Source organism: Ipomoea nil, unplaced genomic scaffold (genome assembly GCF_001879475.1).
Source record: "Ipomoea nil cultivar Tokyo-kokei standard unplaced genomic scaffold, Asagao_1.1 scaffold0188, whole genome shotgun sequence".
NCBI lineage: Eukaryota > Viridiplantae > Streptophyta > Magnoliopsida > Solanales > Convolvulaceae > Ipomoea > Ipomoea nil.
In genome coordinates, this window is record NW_017616616.1 from 2,575,909 (window position 1) to 2,591,601 (window position 15,693).

At 37.4% G+C, this 15,693-nt stretch overlaps 3 protein-coding genes across 3 annotated transcripts; 1 reads left to right on the forward strand and 2 right to left on the reverse strand.

Annotated features, from left to right (window-relative positions):
* Positions 1–3,350: 3,350 nt before the first annotated feature.
* On the reverse strand, positions 3,351–6,923 carry LOC109182523. The gene is made up of 7 exons (XM_019332663.1): positions 6,607–6,923; positions 5,409–5,669; positions 4,684–5,325; positions 4,389–4,562; positions 4,137–4,276; positions 3,701–3,811; positions 3,351–3,589 (listed from the first exon to the last, which is right to left on the reverse strand). Exons 1-7 carry the CDS (start codon positions 6,769–6,771, stop codon positions 3,508–3,510), a joined length of 1,575 nt encoding a protein of 524 aa, XP_019188208.1. The 5' UTR covers positions 6,772–6,923; the 3' UTR covers positions 3,351–3,507.
* A 1,121-nt stretch (positions 6,924–8,044) lies between these two features.
* Positions 8,045–10,929, reverse strand: LOC109182532 (probable dolichyl pyrophosphate Glc1Man9GlcNAc2 alpha-1,3-glucosyltransferase). The gene is made up of 4 exons (XM_019332675.1): positions 10,056–10,929; positions 9,396–9,602; positions 8,965–9,202; positions 8,045–8,625 (listed from the first exon to the last, which is right to left on the reverse strand). The coding sequence occupies exons 1-4, from the start codon at positions 10,833–10,835 to the stop codon at positions 8,237–8,239; spliced, it is 1,614 nt and encodes a 537-aa protein (XP_019188220.1). The 5' UTR covers positions 10,836–10,929; the 3' UTR covers positions 8,045–8,236.
* A 596-nt stretch (positions 10,930–11,525) lies between these two features.
* LOC109182541 (ATP synthase subunit delta', mitochondrial-like) lies at positions 11,526–13,919 on the forward strand. The gene is made up of 2 exons (XM_019332687.1): positions 11,526–11,975; positions 13,304–13,919. The coding sequence occupies exons 1-2, from the start codon at positions 11,709–11,711 to the stop codon at positions 13,646–13,648; spliced, it is 612 nt and encodes a 203-aa protein (XP_019188232.1). The 5' UTR covers positions 11,526–11,708; the 3' UTR covers positions 13,649–13,919.
* The last annotated feature ends 1,774 nt before the right edge of the window (positions 13,920–15,693 follow it).

Sequence of the window (15,693 nt, forward strand, 5' to 3'; positions counted from 1 at the left end):
GCATTCAAAATATATGTGTAAATGTACATATGGTTGTGGTAATTAAAGCATGTGCTCCACGAGTTTCATCTCAACTAAATGTTTAAGCGGCTAAGTTCATAGTTGGATTGCACATTAATGACTATATGTTAAGTGGTGATATATATATATATATATATATATATATATATATATATATATATATATATATATATGTGTGTGTGTGTGTGTGTGTGTGTGTGTGTGAGAGAGAGAGAGAGAGAGAGGAACTAAGATGCAAATGCATGCATGCATGGTGCAGTACGTGAGGAGTAGGTTTTGGTGTACAAATTAAGCATGAAATATTCACTTCTTTTTAAACTTTTACAGGACGTTTGATTGGAGGAATTTTAAATTCCCTTCCCATTAAATTCTCACCTAATTTCAAAAGTCATTAAATTCCGTAGTTTGGTTGGAGGGAATTGCAATTCCATGGAATTGCAATTCTCCCATTTTCGTGGAATTAAAATCTCATGTCCCCTGGTATTTTAATTCTTGGAATTTTAGGAAGAAAAAAAAAATACTGATGAGACAAAATTATCCTTCTCTTTTTTAACCTAAAATGAATGTCTGGTCTTTCCTTTTAACAACAACAATGGGCATTTTGGACTTTATATTACTTATTTCCTTTCAATTCTAATGTATACCGAACATTGGAATTGAAATTCCCAGTAATTCTATTTCTGTCAACCAAACACGATAATTTAAATTATTCCCAATAATTTAACTCTCATAGAATTACAATTCTTTTCCCACATAATTCCCCCCTCCAACCAAACGCCCTGTTAGTTGATTAGCATCAGAATGTTGAATAATGTTTCCTTTTCGTATTTGTGCTGATTGATTAATCACATGGATCGGATGATCTACATTTGAAGATATTAGTGACTTAATAGTTTACAGTGTAATTAATATGCAGAGTGATTGTTTTCAAGTCTTTTTTCCATATAAAAAATTTGAAGGATTCTATAATGCCATCAAGTGTAATATAGTATTAAAGAAAGGTAAAGATATTTTGTTAGAAAATTGGAAGAATTCTATAAATTTTGTAATTTTAAATACTTTGTATTACGTTTTTAATTAATAGCTAAGCACCTTGTGCTAAAATGGTACATCTGTAACTTCCCTTGAGGGAAGGTCACAAGATCAAACTCCTCCCACAGAAACATGCATGTAAAAGGGAGTAAAGTTTAGGGGTATAAAATAAGAGTCCATCAAGTATTTTTCAATTCATTTAACACACATATACATCAATCACTTTTTTATGCTATGGTCAACTTGATAGATACCAATCATCTCATCAATGGCGGAGCCATCATTCAAATTCAGTGATGTTAATATACTAACACTCCGTTTGGTTCTCTGGAAAATATTTGAAGCGAAATGGAATTCAAATTCCATAGAAAACAAATTACCAGGAAAATATATTCCATTGTTTGGTTGGTGGAAAAGAAATTAATGGGAACATAAATTCCATTATTTGGTTGGGTTTGGAATTGTAAAGAATTATGAATATAAAGACTAATATGCCTTTAACAATAATATATATATATATATATATATATATATATATATATATATATATATGTGTGTGTGTGTGTGTGTGTGTGTGTGTGTGTGTGTGTGTGTGTGTGTGTGTGCGTGTGCGTGTGCGTGTGTGTGTGTGCGCGCGCGTGTGTAATTAATAAACTTTGATGAGGGTAAAATAGTCCAATTGTGTTATACTTTCTTCTCAAATCATTTGGAAAAACAAAATACCAATCCTTTGCTATGATTTTGTCTTCCTCCACTTTGGGGAAGTCAAGTTCCAATACAAAATATTTTACATCCATCCAAACAACATAAAACATTGTCTAAATTTAATATTACTCTCAATAATAAACAAATATAAATATAAATTGCATTTATAAATAAATATATTCATTTTACAATTGCTCACAGCGTGTTTTCATACTTTGAAAATGTTATATATTTTTTTCTTTATCAACACTTTCAAACACATCCATTCCAATAAAAGCAACCAAACAATCACTCGTCAAATTATATCTCATTCAGTTGCGCGATCTATTCTTCACTATCTTTATTGTTGAAAAAACTCTTTCAACACTTGGAGTCGCCACTAATAATATTAAAGCTAATTTTACAAGTATAAAAGCTAATGAAAAATTGAGTCGAATTTAAATTAGGATGGAGGGTTTATGGAATTTAAATTAGAATTAGGGGTACTTTTCTGAGTAAAAATGAAACTCGAATATGAAATAATCCTTATTGTACGTCCTTGATAATGAACACTGGATGAGAAAAAATAATAATAATTGTGTGTATTGTTATGGCTATACACTTGAGTTTTTCTCTTCTGAGAATAACCATTTTCCGACGACGCACCGGAGGCGACGAGATGAGGAAAATTGATCTGAGCCTTGGAGCCACGAATTTCAAAAGCCCCTGGTCATAAGCCACCGCGGCAGGGAGGATCATGTAGAATTGATGCTGGCAGGCCGGAGGTTTTTGATGGGTTTGTACTACACTTACTCTCTCTCGGGCACAAATTCTAACACTTTGCAATATTCACTAATACTTCACTTACTCTTTGCTTAATGCTCATTGAAAACAATCATTACAATAAAATAATGTACATTTAAGAACAAAAATAATGTACTTTTAGTTTAGTATATTAATAACTTACATTATATTCAAGGGAAGTACATTATTTTATATAATGTATCTTCAATACATAAATAATGTACCGTTAATATATTAAAAATATATTTTTTGTTATAGTTCGCACAGTGTTGTGTGGACCATGATTCACACAATAATTTGCCCATTACAGATCATAATTTTTCTTTTTCTTTCTTTTAATGGGAGTCGAATCATAAGTGTACTAAGCATTTTTCTTTGGGAAGATAATGGCTTGAGAGCTCACATGAGCGGTTTAAGTAATATATTAAAAGTGAAGACTCAAGATAAGAGCTTTACCCAATGTTATGTTTTTACCATAGACATACATTGGTCATTTCACTTAAAAAAAATTGCTAAATAAGGAAATCTTTGAACGAGAAACTTTGCCCTTTGAACGTGAGGTAATGGATTTAGAAGGGCAGGTGAGTTGGTAATGGATGTAGGGATACTAGGACCCTAGGACCCAGTGACCCACTATCATCTCTCTTCCAATTAAGATTGGAAAAATCGCTAGACAGACGTCTGGGGATTGCCTAGGGCGCCTAGAGCACATAGTTGGCCGACCGCCTAGCGCTTAGGCACAATTTTTGCAACACTGGTTCCAACTATTACCCGGGGTCCACTCGTGAAAAAAAAAGAGGATAAGGGCAAGAATAGGGAACAAGGACTACATGAAAACATACTGTGGAGCATATATTACACCTTGCAAAGAAAGTTACAGAGCTAAGATGGCAACTGCAGAAAATGCATATATGTATATGTGTGTGTCTGTATGTATTGTATGCATAGAATATTCACAATTTTGCATCATTGCAAAGGGGTTTCTGTGGTTGAGATGGAACTTTGCCCGGGACCATTACAAACGTTGCATCTGCAAACCGGGCATACCCTGAAAGGAAAATCGGAGAATTAAAGTAAACGCAACTGGGAACATTTCCCGTGGAAAGCGGGCAAATAAAGAATCTAGTAGAAAAAAAAAAAAAAAAAAGGTGGAACATACCTGTTTACTTCTTTCAGCCATTTATCAATACATATCATGTGATATTCATGATGACAAGGGAGAACCCTCAGTTTGTCGCCATCTTCATACTCAGCCAAACAGATATAGCACCTGTTAAGGAATAAAAAGAAACAGCGCCCATCAGTTATGTCCCCAACTACCACGCACCGTTGGTCTCGCTATCATTCAAGCACATCAGGATCCGGAAGACATATAATTGCAGTTTTCTTTTATAGTCATTGCCTCAAATGTAATAAGTGTTTTTAACAGTTAGTACAAGGTGAATATGGTGATCCAACATTTTAACGGTGTTTTGGTTTTGATGAAAACAAATCAACGCTTTTTAGCAGTTATTAGAGAAAGTAAATGGCAACGACTAAGGTGTTTTGTTTTGATAATCAAGAATGGCATTGTTTAGCAGATGAAGAAGGCTTACTGCTGTGTATCACCCAACGCATTTTCAACGGGATCTAAAGTTTTGTGGTATTTGAGAGGAAATGCATCTACTGTAGCTTCTGGAGCTGGGAGCGAGAACGTTGATAGTGAGAAAGATTGTCTATGAATCTCGTCGATTACCTACAGAACATAAATAAAAGAAGGCGTGTGAATGTTTATACAACAGCTTTCCTTTCAAGAATATATACTCACTTCATAGAAAAGAGGAGAAGGATAGGATCTTAGAGATAACCTCAAATAAGGCCTCGGCAAGCATGATTATTCGTGAAATACTTGCAAGGGTACTGAACTCTTCAGATGTGAAGAATGACTCGCACGAGCATGTACCATCAGGGTGGAGCCCGGATGGGCAAAATGATGGTTGTGAAACCCGATTTCTGTGGCCTCTGTGAACTCTTTCAGAGATCTATAGGCGTATACAACAATTGTTAAAGAACACCATAATCAAGAACCATATGGAAATGCTATGAAGCATATAGAAGACAATCAATCATAAGTTATAGGAAAGAGTGAAGAAGATAAAGCACCTCTGATCTTGATGGCAATCGTCGTTCGTTTCTGTGATGACCTGTTTCTCCTAAGTAACTGGAACCATATCCAACTCCATCATAGTGGAGATCACCATTCAAATCAATAAGCCATCTGTCATGAGACCCTAGATCATCAGCATTTCCAGTGGCAAAAACAATTGTTGGGGAATCATTATGCCTCCTTAAACTGTGTCTCGATAAAGCATCCCAAAAGAGCCTCCTACTATTTCTTCTTGCTTCACGGTTATTTATATCAGCAACACTACTAGATAAGATGTTGGAAGAGATACTCACCACATCAACATGAAACAAATCTCTAATGCTTCGATCCTGATCCTGATCCTCATCATTGCCCGCCAAAAGAAATCTTGAACTAGAAGTTGTAGTTACTTGAGGGTTATCATCCCCAGGCAATGCAAGTCTTCTAGCCGACTCAAGGACTTCAGAAACTGGCCCGGAACTAGAGCTGGTGTCATCAGTTCCAGGATGTTCAAGAAAATCCCCTCCTTCTGGACATGAGTTCTGCACCTCCTGCACTACATTGCGTGAATTTTCACCATCCTTTTCAGAATTCTGGGTATCAATGTCTTCAACCACCATACTGACTGTTTCAATTTCTGAGATCAATTCACGAGAAGCCTGTTCACAGAATTGAAGCAACCACATCACTATCCCTCCAATAATGCTATATAACAAACCATAGCAATATAATAGTATCTTACCAGATGGGCTATTGGCTGCTTATTCCTCAAACTGCGGGTCCTATGGCTGCTAGCTTCAATATTTGGTAAAGCATCACGAGATATGTCCTCTTTAAAGCTACTACTACTTTCTGATGAAGTTCCAGGTTCAAATTCGGAACTAGCATACCCAACTTCTGCACTAAATATTGAAGATTCTGTTACAGTTTCTTGAGAAATATCATTAATTGGAGCTTGATTTTCCAAGGAACTTATTGGTGAGTTTTGAGGATAATCTTCAAGCTGCATATGAAGAACGGCAAATCATAAAGTTCCAAAAAGAGAACCATAACATCATATGATCCATCAGATAAGAAGCAGCATGTTACGAACATTGTGATGCCATTTCATCACCAAGCTCTTTAATGAGCATTAGCACATTCCAAAAGAAAGAAGACATTAACCTATGTGGCATTGCCATTAAAAAAAAGTTACAGAAAACTACTTCTAGTAATTCAATGGAAAAAAGACTGAATCATTCCAAAGCAGGATTTCAAGGTTTATGATGCAAAAGTTTAATGTTAAATTGCAAGGCAAGCATAATTGGATTCAGAAGAACTAAGGACTTTTTAGTTTCTTAAAGTTAAATTCCATTCCTTATGGCAGAAAATGAAGAACATATTCTCAACCTCCTCAAACAGACTTGTGTATTGACAAAAAGCTTAAGATCCAAGCTTCCTGACATCGCAATTCCAATGTTAATCTCATACCAATATCAATTACCAAGAGCACATTTAAGATAACAATCCAACATTTGGGCATCAATTTGATACTTTATCCACTCATCCACTTTTCACGTCCTTTGGTTGGTAATCAAAATTAAATTTTGGGCATACAATTGGACGTACAAAGATTAGGGTTTCCAATTAATTTCCTTAAAAAGTTTGAAATAAATCAAAGAGAACCCAACCACCCACAAAAAAAGAACAGATTTAGCTCCAGATCATTACAGTTGACTTTTGCCGGGCCAGAACCAAACTTTACTTAAGAAAAGAAAAAGGGTTTCAAATTTCAATCTGCAAACCCGCCATCATCAATTAAACAATCAAAAATTCTCGCGAAACACGAAAAATCCAGGAAAAAAAAAAAAAAGAAAACGAAATCAACCCCTCAACAATCTGAATCATCCAAATTAAAATCAACCGTGTGGGTATCATTCGTAAGGATAGAGGAATGATACCTCGAGGGTTGAACGAGAAGTGGAGGCACCACAAAGGAGAGAAGACAGTCTGTGCTTTGATGCCTTGGGTCTTGACTGAGAAGACCCGGAGCCAGAGGATCTTTTGGGTGGCGAAGATGATGATAAAGAACCCCCGATGCCTAAGCGACTGCTGCTAGAGCCCATGCTGGTAAAGATGGAAAGTTCAATTCACAGTATTTTCGGGGAAATGGAAGACAGAGAGCGGGAGAGAGAGAAAGGCGCACAGACATGAATGGCGAGAGTCATCGCAATTCGCAACCCGATTTGTTTAGGATGGTTTACAGTTTACTCAGACCTTTTATTAAAACGCGTTATCTAAAATGGTTGTCTCTTTCTTTAAATAGAAGTTTAAAAAAAAAAATTATATTTGGTATAATTACATTAGATACTTTATATGCGTCCAATGGTACCCGGGTTGGACTTCCACTTGGAAGATTGTGAGTTCGAGCCTCAGTGAAGGCATTATTAGCTCTTTGTGTTTCAGTAGGTTGAGAAAGTATATGAACAGATACTACAATGTAATAGAGCTAGTAGCATTCAAAAAAAAAAAAAAACATTAGATACTTTATAAACCAAATTAAAACTCATTTTGAAAACCCGAAAAATGATTTTTAAAAAATCTTTTTTGAGTTTTCAATGTTTGGATGCAACAGGAAAATCCAGTCAACGAAAAAAATGGAGCCATTTTGGTGAAAAATGATTTTCGCCAAAATGTTTAAACATACAATTCTATTCATTTTTACATAAAATGAACTAAACACACCAAATTTTTCAAAATTCAACCTGAAATGGAAAATGTTTTCTGTCCTGCCTGCTTTCCAAATGCACCCTAAAATTGAGCGAATTATATAAGCAATATTTAGACAAGTCTAGTTCTCTCAAATGAGAGGTCTCAAGGTTCGAACTCTAGTTTATGCACCCTAAAATTGAGCGAATTATATAAGCAATATTTAGACAAGTCTAGTTCTCTCAAATGAGAGGTCTCAAGGTTCGAACTCTAGTTTAGAGCATTGACTCTTTGTACTTCATTAAGTTGAAAAAGTATGTATGAACCGACTACATTATAACAGAGTCAATAATATTTTTTTAAAAATAAAAAATAAAAAATTATACCGTGGACCAGGATATACCTTGCAAGGTGAATTGTCTATTGATCTTCTCGATTTAAGAAAGTCAACTATGAATAATTTAAACTAATTTACCTATATTTTGTAAATTAGAGTCACAAGGACACCTTTGAGTAGTTGTTGGCCTATTGTGAGTTTTCTCGTCAATCAAATAATAGTAATATATGAAAAAACCATTTCCAGTTCTTCATAATATGCATGAAAAACCTTTTTCATTTCCACCATTTCTCAACAATCTTCTCCAGCTATTTGATGATGAATCATACCCATGTTCACATTCATGGAGGAAAGAATGAAATTTCATGGCAGAATGGGCTCTAGGCAACCATCCCCACATATCTTAAAACTCAACAAAATTGTTCACAAAACATTCTGCAAAAAGAGGCATTACAAAAAGTCCTTTTCTTTGGATTAGCATCCTATCTACAGTCAAATCATAACTCAGCAAGCAAGAAATCGCACATTTTGATCATCGATAAAAGTCAATTCGACTGGATAATGCGTCGAACTTGCCAGATCCAAGAATACGCGATTCCAAGGGAGCAGTATATGGAGATCATCATAAGGGGTAAGAAAGGAAGCTTCTCACCGAGGATGAGAGGATGGAGAAGTAGTCCCCATGTCTCAACAGCCAAAAGCCCCAACAGATAAGTCTTTCCCAAAAATCCAACGAGGAAACCTTCATTCCTCGAAGCACCAGAAGTTTCCACTTCGTCGCCTTCTCTCCTCTGTGTAGCTCGTTTTGGAGCGTTGTTGGAGAAGTGAGAGGAAAATCCCAACCACATAAGAACAGCGTTCAAAAGCAGTAGCAAAACCTTGATAGGATATTCTTGAGCTTCAAATAGGAGAGGGAAAAGCGAATAGCAAGAAACTGCATAGAAATCGGAGTTTCACATTAGTCTTTCGATTTGTTTGTCACAAAAATGTCCAACCTCCACAACACTTCTACAAGACAATAATTTTCCAAACAAAATGTGGTCTTTGGTGATTTACTGTGCAAATTTGCAAGATTAGTGACCTTTTCAGCTTTTCCCCAGGTTTAAATTTTGATTTTTTTTATTATCTATCAATATAATCTATAGGACACAATCTGTCTGTCCGAGTAATAAAATATTAAAATGAAAAGTAATACAAAGCAAGACAGTCATTTCTAATGCCTTAAACAATCAGTTAACGATAAAAATGCAAGGATTAGAATATGGTAAATTACCTATTGACAAGAAGAAATAATGCTTTGCATCTTCAACACTTTTCAAGGCAACAACAGCCAGAGGTATCACAAAGTGAAGTGATGCTTTCTCATGAACATGCCACCCGAACAGAAAGCCACACGAATAAGCATAGGCTACCCATCTAGTTATCATTCCGGGTTTGGGATTTTTCCAAGCCTTTAGAAGACAAGGAACAAGTGCCAGCAAGACCATTCCTAAGGTCATTAAAGGAGTCACCTGAATTTAAGCATAGTCTGAAATAAGATCATTACTCCGAATTTGAATAGAATTTGTAGAAGTTAACAAGAACACGTCATGTTACGTTTTTGGTCAAAGCATAAGCATGAATTCTGTCATCTATGAGCCAGTAGTCTAAGTAAAGGCAAATGACAAAACACAAATATTTAGTAGCAAGAGATTAGTGTAGTACCGTGGGTAGTACAGCAAAAGGAGAGGAATCTCCGACCAACCCACCAGTGAATGAAGCAGCTGGCGCCTGGATGTTGAAACCGAGTTTCACAAGTACAAACGCAAGAACTTTATCAAGAATTATATAAAACACCCAGAAATTCGGAGCCCAATATGCATGACAGAGTCCCCTACCAAAAGGAAACATGCGGCGAAGGACTTGCTGTATCTGTAAAGGTATAATAGTTCACACATTGGTCAATAAAGGATATATGGCTCAGCAATAAAGAGAACATTCTCCATTAACAGTATCATATACTAAACAGAAACTACAGTATACTTGGTCAGAATAAGTCACCAAGGCTGGCAATAAGTGACCAAATGCTCGTGGCAATTCTATATATGATGCTTCCATTTCTAGCATTATTACTAAAGTTTGCAACTAAGAAAGTCTGGCAATAAATTCGTCAGTAAGGAGAATCTTGAGCAATCAACTTAGCTCAAATGACATTCTTAAAGTCAGGGATTGCACAAGAAAATTTGTTGCTCCTTAAAGGAAGCAATCTGAAACCTTTAATAACAATGCTATAAGCTAATATACTCCAGAAAATTGTATACAAGTGATTAAAACTTCATAGAAAGTACAAAGAATGCATTTTTTTGAATCAAACAAGAGAATTACCTGTCCATAGTACAGGAAAGGTCCAAAAGCTACAGCAAAAACAGCCACAACCACACTCCCCATCAATACCAGTCTCCCAAACCCCTTAAACAGCCCACCCCTGCAATAGTGCCTCAACAAATACACAAAATAAACAGGCGCAGCCACTGCAAATAAATGCTTAAAGCAAAGCAAAATGGCGAACAAGAACCCTCCAAGCAAGTCCCTCCCTTCCTCTAAAGCCGAAAGGGAGAGCAGAAGCAGCCCCAAGAGAAACCCATTGTACTGAAAATGCAAATGGTCCACAATGATCAACCCAGGCGACCAAACAACTAAGACCCAGATCAAGATCCGCTCTTTGAGCTCCAATTTTCGGGTCAGCCGATAAACTGCGTACACCAAAACGGCATCGGAGAGGATGACAGTGAGTCTTTGGAAGAGGATAGTGGCGGGGGACTTGTGGTTGAGTCCGCGGCGGAGGTCGAGCATTATAGGGTCGAAAAAGGGGGCGAAGAAGGAGAGAAAGCGCTCGAAGTGGGCGAATAGCGGCGGGTAGTCGAGAGTCCAGGGGCTAGTCTCGTCAGTGTACCATTGGGAAAGAGGGAGAGAGTGGGTAATGGCGAGCCAATTGCGATGGACCTCAAAATCAGTGCTGTGGTATGCCGGGACCAAGAGGATCTTAAAACAAGCGGCGGCAAGGTAAAACCAGACAATCTCTGAAATGGCGGAACTTGGATTTGGGATCTGGGCTTGCTTGTTGCTCTCGCCACCGCTATGGCGGCGGTGCTTCCGGTGGCTCATTGCCCTGAAACAAGAGAAAGTTGCCGCCTTTGCGGAGGAACGAGGCAAGCGTCAACGGGGAAAGGGAGAGCTAGAAAATAGTTTTGTTTGTTTTTTTTTTCATTTTGGTCCCAAAATTATGAGATCATTTTTATATTTGGCCCTAGATTATTAATTTCTTCACATTTAAACTTATGAATTTTAAATCCTTACCATATTTAGTTTATTTGACCTAATTTTTATCATCAATTTTAAATCTTGATTATTTTATTTATTTGACCAACTGGTTAACGGCGACCGATTATGATTCTGTCATCGCCAACAGTCAGATTATCGTCGGAAATTTATAAAATTGATGCTGAAATTCTAATGACTTGTAATAACAGATCATTTATTAATTTTTAAACTTTATTGTTTTAATATAATGTTAAAAGTTTAATTACATTTTTTAGTTAGAGAGCTTGTGGTCAAAAATAATTTTGGAGGGTTCGCGCTTCAGTGAAAGCGCTACTGACTCAATAATGTCTTAACTGAGACTCGAACTCACAATCTCTTATATGAGTTCAAACCAAATGTTATCTGAGCACAAAGTATTTGATTGTAACATGATTAATAACAAGTAAAATTTAAGAATTTATTTCAAAAAAAAATTAAAAAAAATACATAGACCGTAACATTTAGTCCGTAGTCCGTACTCGTCCCTTTTTCTTTTCTTTTTTTTCTTCGCCGTAAATTCAAGAATGCGATAGCGCAAAAACGAAACCTTTATGGCGAGAGAGAAATAGAGAAACCCGTATCCGGCGAACGCCTCTTATGATTGCCTGAGACAGCAGCCTATTTGCTTTCCCATTTCTCCGACTTGCGAGCCGAGCGATCTCCGATTTTGGTGCCACCATGTTCCGTTACGCCGCCACTCGCTTGTTGAACCGATCGGCATCCCCCGTCGCCGGAGGATCGCGACGATTCTCCACTGATCTCGCCTCCGCGCCGTCCGCCGATGAGGCCTTCGTGTCCGCCTGGAGGAGGACGGTTCCTAACATTGACCCACCCAAGACCCCTCTCTCCTTCATGCAACCTCGCCCGCCTACCCCTTCATCTATCCCCTCCAAGCTCAAAATCAACTTCGTTTTGCCCTATGCTTCCGAGTTCTCCAACAAAGAGGTCTTTTCTCCATTATTCTTGCCATTTTTTTGCTTAGTATTGTTCTTTCATTTCTTTTTGACTGAAAATTTCCTGTGATTTGCTTTGATTTTATGCTGTAATCTCACTTTATTATATACATATCTGTGTGTTCCAAACTTTTGGATTGCCTCAAAAAGTAATCTAATGGGTTTGACATGTTTGTGCTCATGGATTTATTTAGTTGCTTGCATCCTCACAAATAAAATTGATTGGTCACTTTTTTTGGGTGACTGAGGAAGTAAATCATCCCGGGTTGCCCATAGCTGACCGGCTCAAACTAAGAAGGCCAATCGGCCACTTCCGTTAGGAGTTGAACTTGTAACCAAGTCAAAAGCCTAACCAACTTGGATGAAGTTGCCCACTTTAATACTTCGTAAGATGGGTGATGAATTTGTATGGTTTTGAAACTAAAATTTTGCTTCTTTCATGATGATGGATTAGCATATTATGCTGGATTCTTGTTTGTGTTTCTATTGTGATGATGCATGTCGTGGAAAACCTGATTGTTTAGAATTGGCGTATAAGTTATATGACATAAATGGAATCGCAAGAAATGTGTTTTCATAGCTACAACTATCGATGAGTGTGAAGTGTTTATGGAGTCGCAAGAAATGTGTTTTCATAGTTACAACTATTGATGAGTGTGAAGTTTATGGAGTCTCTAGAAATGTGTTTCCATAGCTACAACTATCGATGAATGTGAAGTTTATGGGGTCGCAATAAATGTGTTTTCATAGCTACAACTATCGATGACTGTGAAGTTTATGTTACTAATAACCACCAGGGAATACGAAGTGTCAGATTATCCTCCACTAGTTAATTGCTTCAACCCAAACCATGATACGTTTAAGACTTTCGAAAGGTTGGAAGCATATGGTAGAAAGAGACTTAGTAGTTTTTATCTTATGTTGCAGTGAATGTGTCCCCTTGGTAAGATTTTATTCTATTGATTACATATATAGTCAAATGCTTACTAAAGATCACCTTATAGGCAAATGGCTCATTCTACAATTGGAGCAACATGAACCATTTCTTTTCTGAACCACGATAAGTTAAACAAAAGCATTGCTGTAGAATCATGTGGGTGTAGGTTTGTTTTGTATAGCATGAGTGCACAAAGTCTCTAAGAATGGTTAAATGTTCACATAAGAATGAACGTAAATGGAAGATTAATTAATGAGTCAAGCCAAGTTCAGAAATGCTTTGTCCGCTTGTTTGCGCATCTTTATTCTGAATGTAATGAATAATGATCATCAACATGGAAGATTATGTTGCCAGCAGCTGTCTTATCTAGTTATGTCTTGCAGGTTGACATGGTTATAGTACCAGCAACGACCGGACAGATGGGTATTCTTCCTGGGCATGTCGCAACAATTGCTGAGCTAAAGCCTGGTGTCGTGTCTGTGCATGAAGGGAATGATGTGAAGAAATATTTTGTTAGCAGTGGATTTGCGTTTGTCCATTCAAACTCGATTGCTGACATAATGGCTATCGAGGCAATTCCCGTTGAACAAATTGATCCAAGCGCTGTGCAGAAGGGGTTGGCAGAGTTCACACAAAAGCTCAACTCTGCATCTACTGATTTGCAGAAAGCTGAAGCACAAATTGGGGTGGATGTGCTCAGTGCTCTTAATTCTGCTCTTACAGGCTAGGTGTGGCTTTCTCTTCTGCTCGGTTCAATAATTATCTCCCCTTTTGTCTATCTCGACATGCCTCATTAAATCTTCCAATTCCATCCCTTAATCTAGTACTTCGATTTTTATATTTTCTCTGTTGGATAATGGAATGACAAGTCATTCTTGAAACAATTATGACACGCCCCTTGGGAAAAACCGAGTGGCAACTGGCAAATGCTCTTGTGATGAGAATCTCTCTCTGCATCTCTCATTATTTGCAATATTATGATGTTTCTTCTTCTTATGTTGCAAGAATTGCATACTTATCCCCATTCTGAGCCATTTCGCCCAAGAATTGGAAGTTTTGGCAGATTTTTTGGTTTGATGTTTGGGAATGTCTTATTTCTAATAAATAGACCACTCACAGATCTGTCTGATGAAATGATGAAATGAGATTGCTTTTATGTAGTATTTTCTAGCCATTGATTAATATTGACAGTGCAATAATTTTTGGTTTTTCTTGTCTTCACTCAGCACTACCACCTTTTTTTTTTTTAGTGATGAGGGAAACTTGCAGTCACTACCCAATGACGTGCATTAGGTAAACTTCGTCTTGTGGTCTGGCCAGCAAAGGACCATAAGGAAGTAAATAACACTAGGTTGTCCATAGCTGGTCGACTCACATCGAGAAGACCAATAGATTGCTCCCATTTACCCACTAAGAGCACAACCACCTTTTTTTTTTAATGATGAGGGAAACTTGCAGTCACTACCCAATGGCGTGCACGGGGTAAACTTCGTCTTGTGGTCTGGCCAGCAAAGGACCACAAGGAAGTAACTAAGCCTAGGTTGTCCATAGCTGGTCGGCTCACATCGAGAAAACCAATAGATTGCTCACATTTACCCACTGAGAGCACGACCACCTTTTTTTTTTAGTGATGAGGGAAACTTACAGTCACTACCCAATGGCGTGCACTGGGTAATCTTCGTCTTGTGGTCTAGCCAGCAAAGGAACACAAGGAAGTAAATAACCCTAGGTTGTCCATAGCTGGTCGGCTCACATCGAGAAAACCAATAGATTGCTCCCATTTACCCACTGAGAGCATGGCCACCTTCTTTTTTTTTTTTAGTGATGAGGGAAACTTGCAGTCACTACCCAATGGTGTGCACTGAGTATTGTGGTCTAGCCAGTAAAGGACCACAAAGAAGTAAATAACCCTAGGTTGTCCATAGCTGGTCGGCTCACATCAAGAAGATCAATAGATTGCTCCCATTTACCCACAGAGTTTAACTTGGGGCCTTATCGTTACCAAGCCAAGAGTCCAACCAACTTGTTTATATATCAGCATGGCTACATTGTGGTGCCATTACTCATTAGATTCATTGCCATATGCCCATAAAGCAGGATTTGTCATCATCTTACCAATGAGATGGCAGAAATTGTGTCATAGTGTACAGATGCATCTTCTGCATTATTGCAGCATGTATTTGCTTCTTGAATGACACAATAAAATCTCTTCCTCCCCTTCCCCACTGCCCCTCTATAGGTCACTTTCTCCATTGCATTGAAATTATCATTGTAGGTTAACCTAACAGCTTGAGACTATTGATAAGTGAGTTGCTAACGTAAATGCAAGATCGGATTTTATCAACTCTTTTGTGTGTGTCATCTTAAGAGTCAAATGTTGCATATGTGACGTGGTTTGGGACGAATTTAAATTAATTTTAGTGATGAGAATATCGAATGTTTTATAACACACGGGATAGGATAATGCTTTTCTAAGCATTTTGTATTGGCATTCTGAATTATTATGATTAGGAATTGAAGACAGTGACTTAAGGCCTTAAGGGGGGGACACAACTTCCCAATTTATTTGAGGTGTAGGGGACAACTGGTGATAACAGACATTCTATGAACTTGATCATTATAATAAATTCCAAAAAAAATGGGATGGTCACCCTTACAACACAAATGGTGTTCACATGCATTTTCTAGTTTTTTAAACATGTACATTCATGCGCACAAATAATTTTTCTCAAATCTAAGCTCAAATTAAAATCTCCGCTGTTTGTGGTAAGGA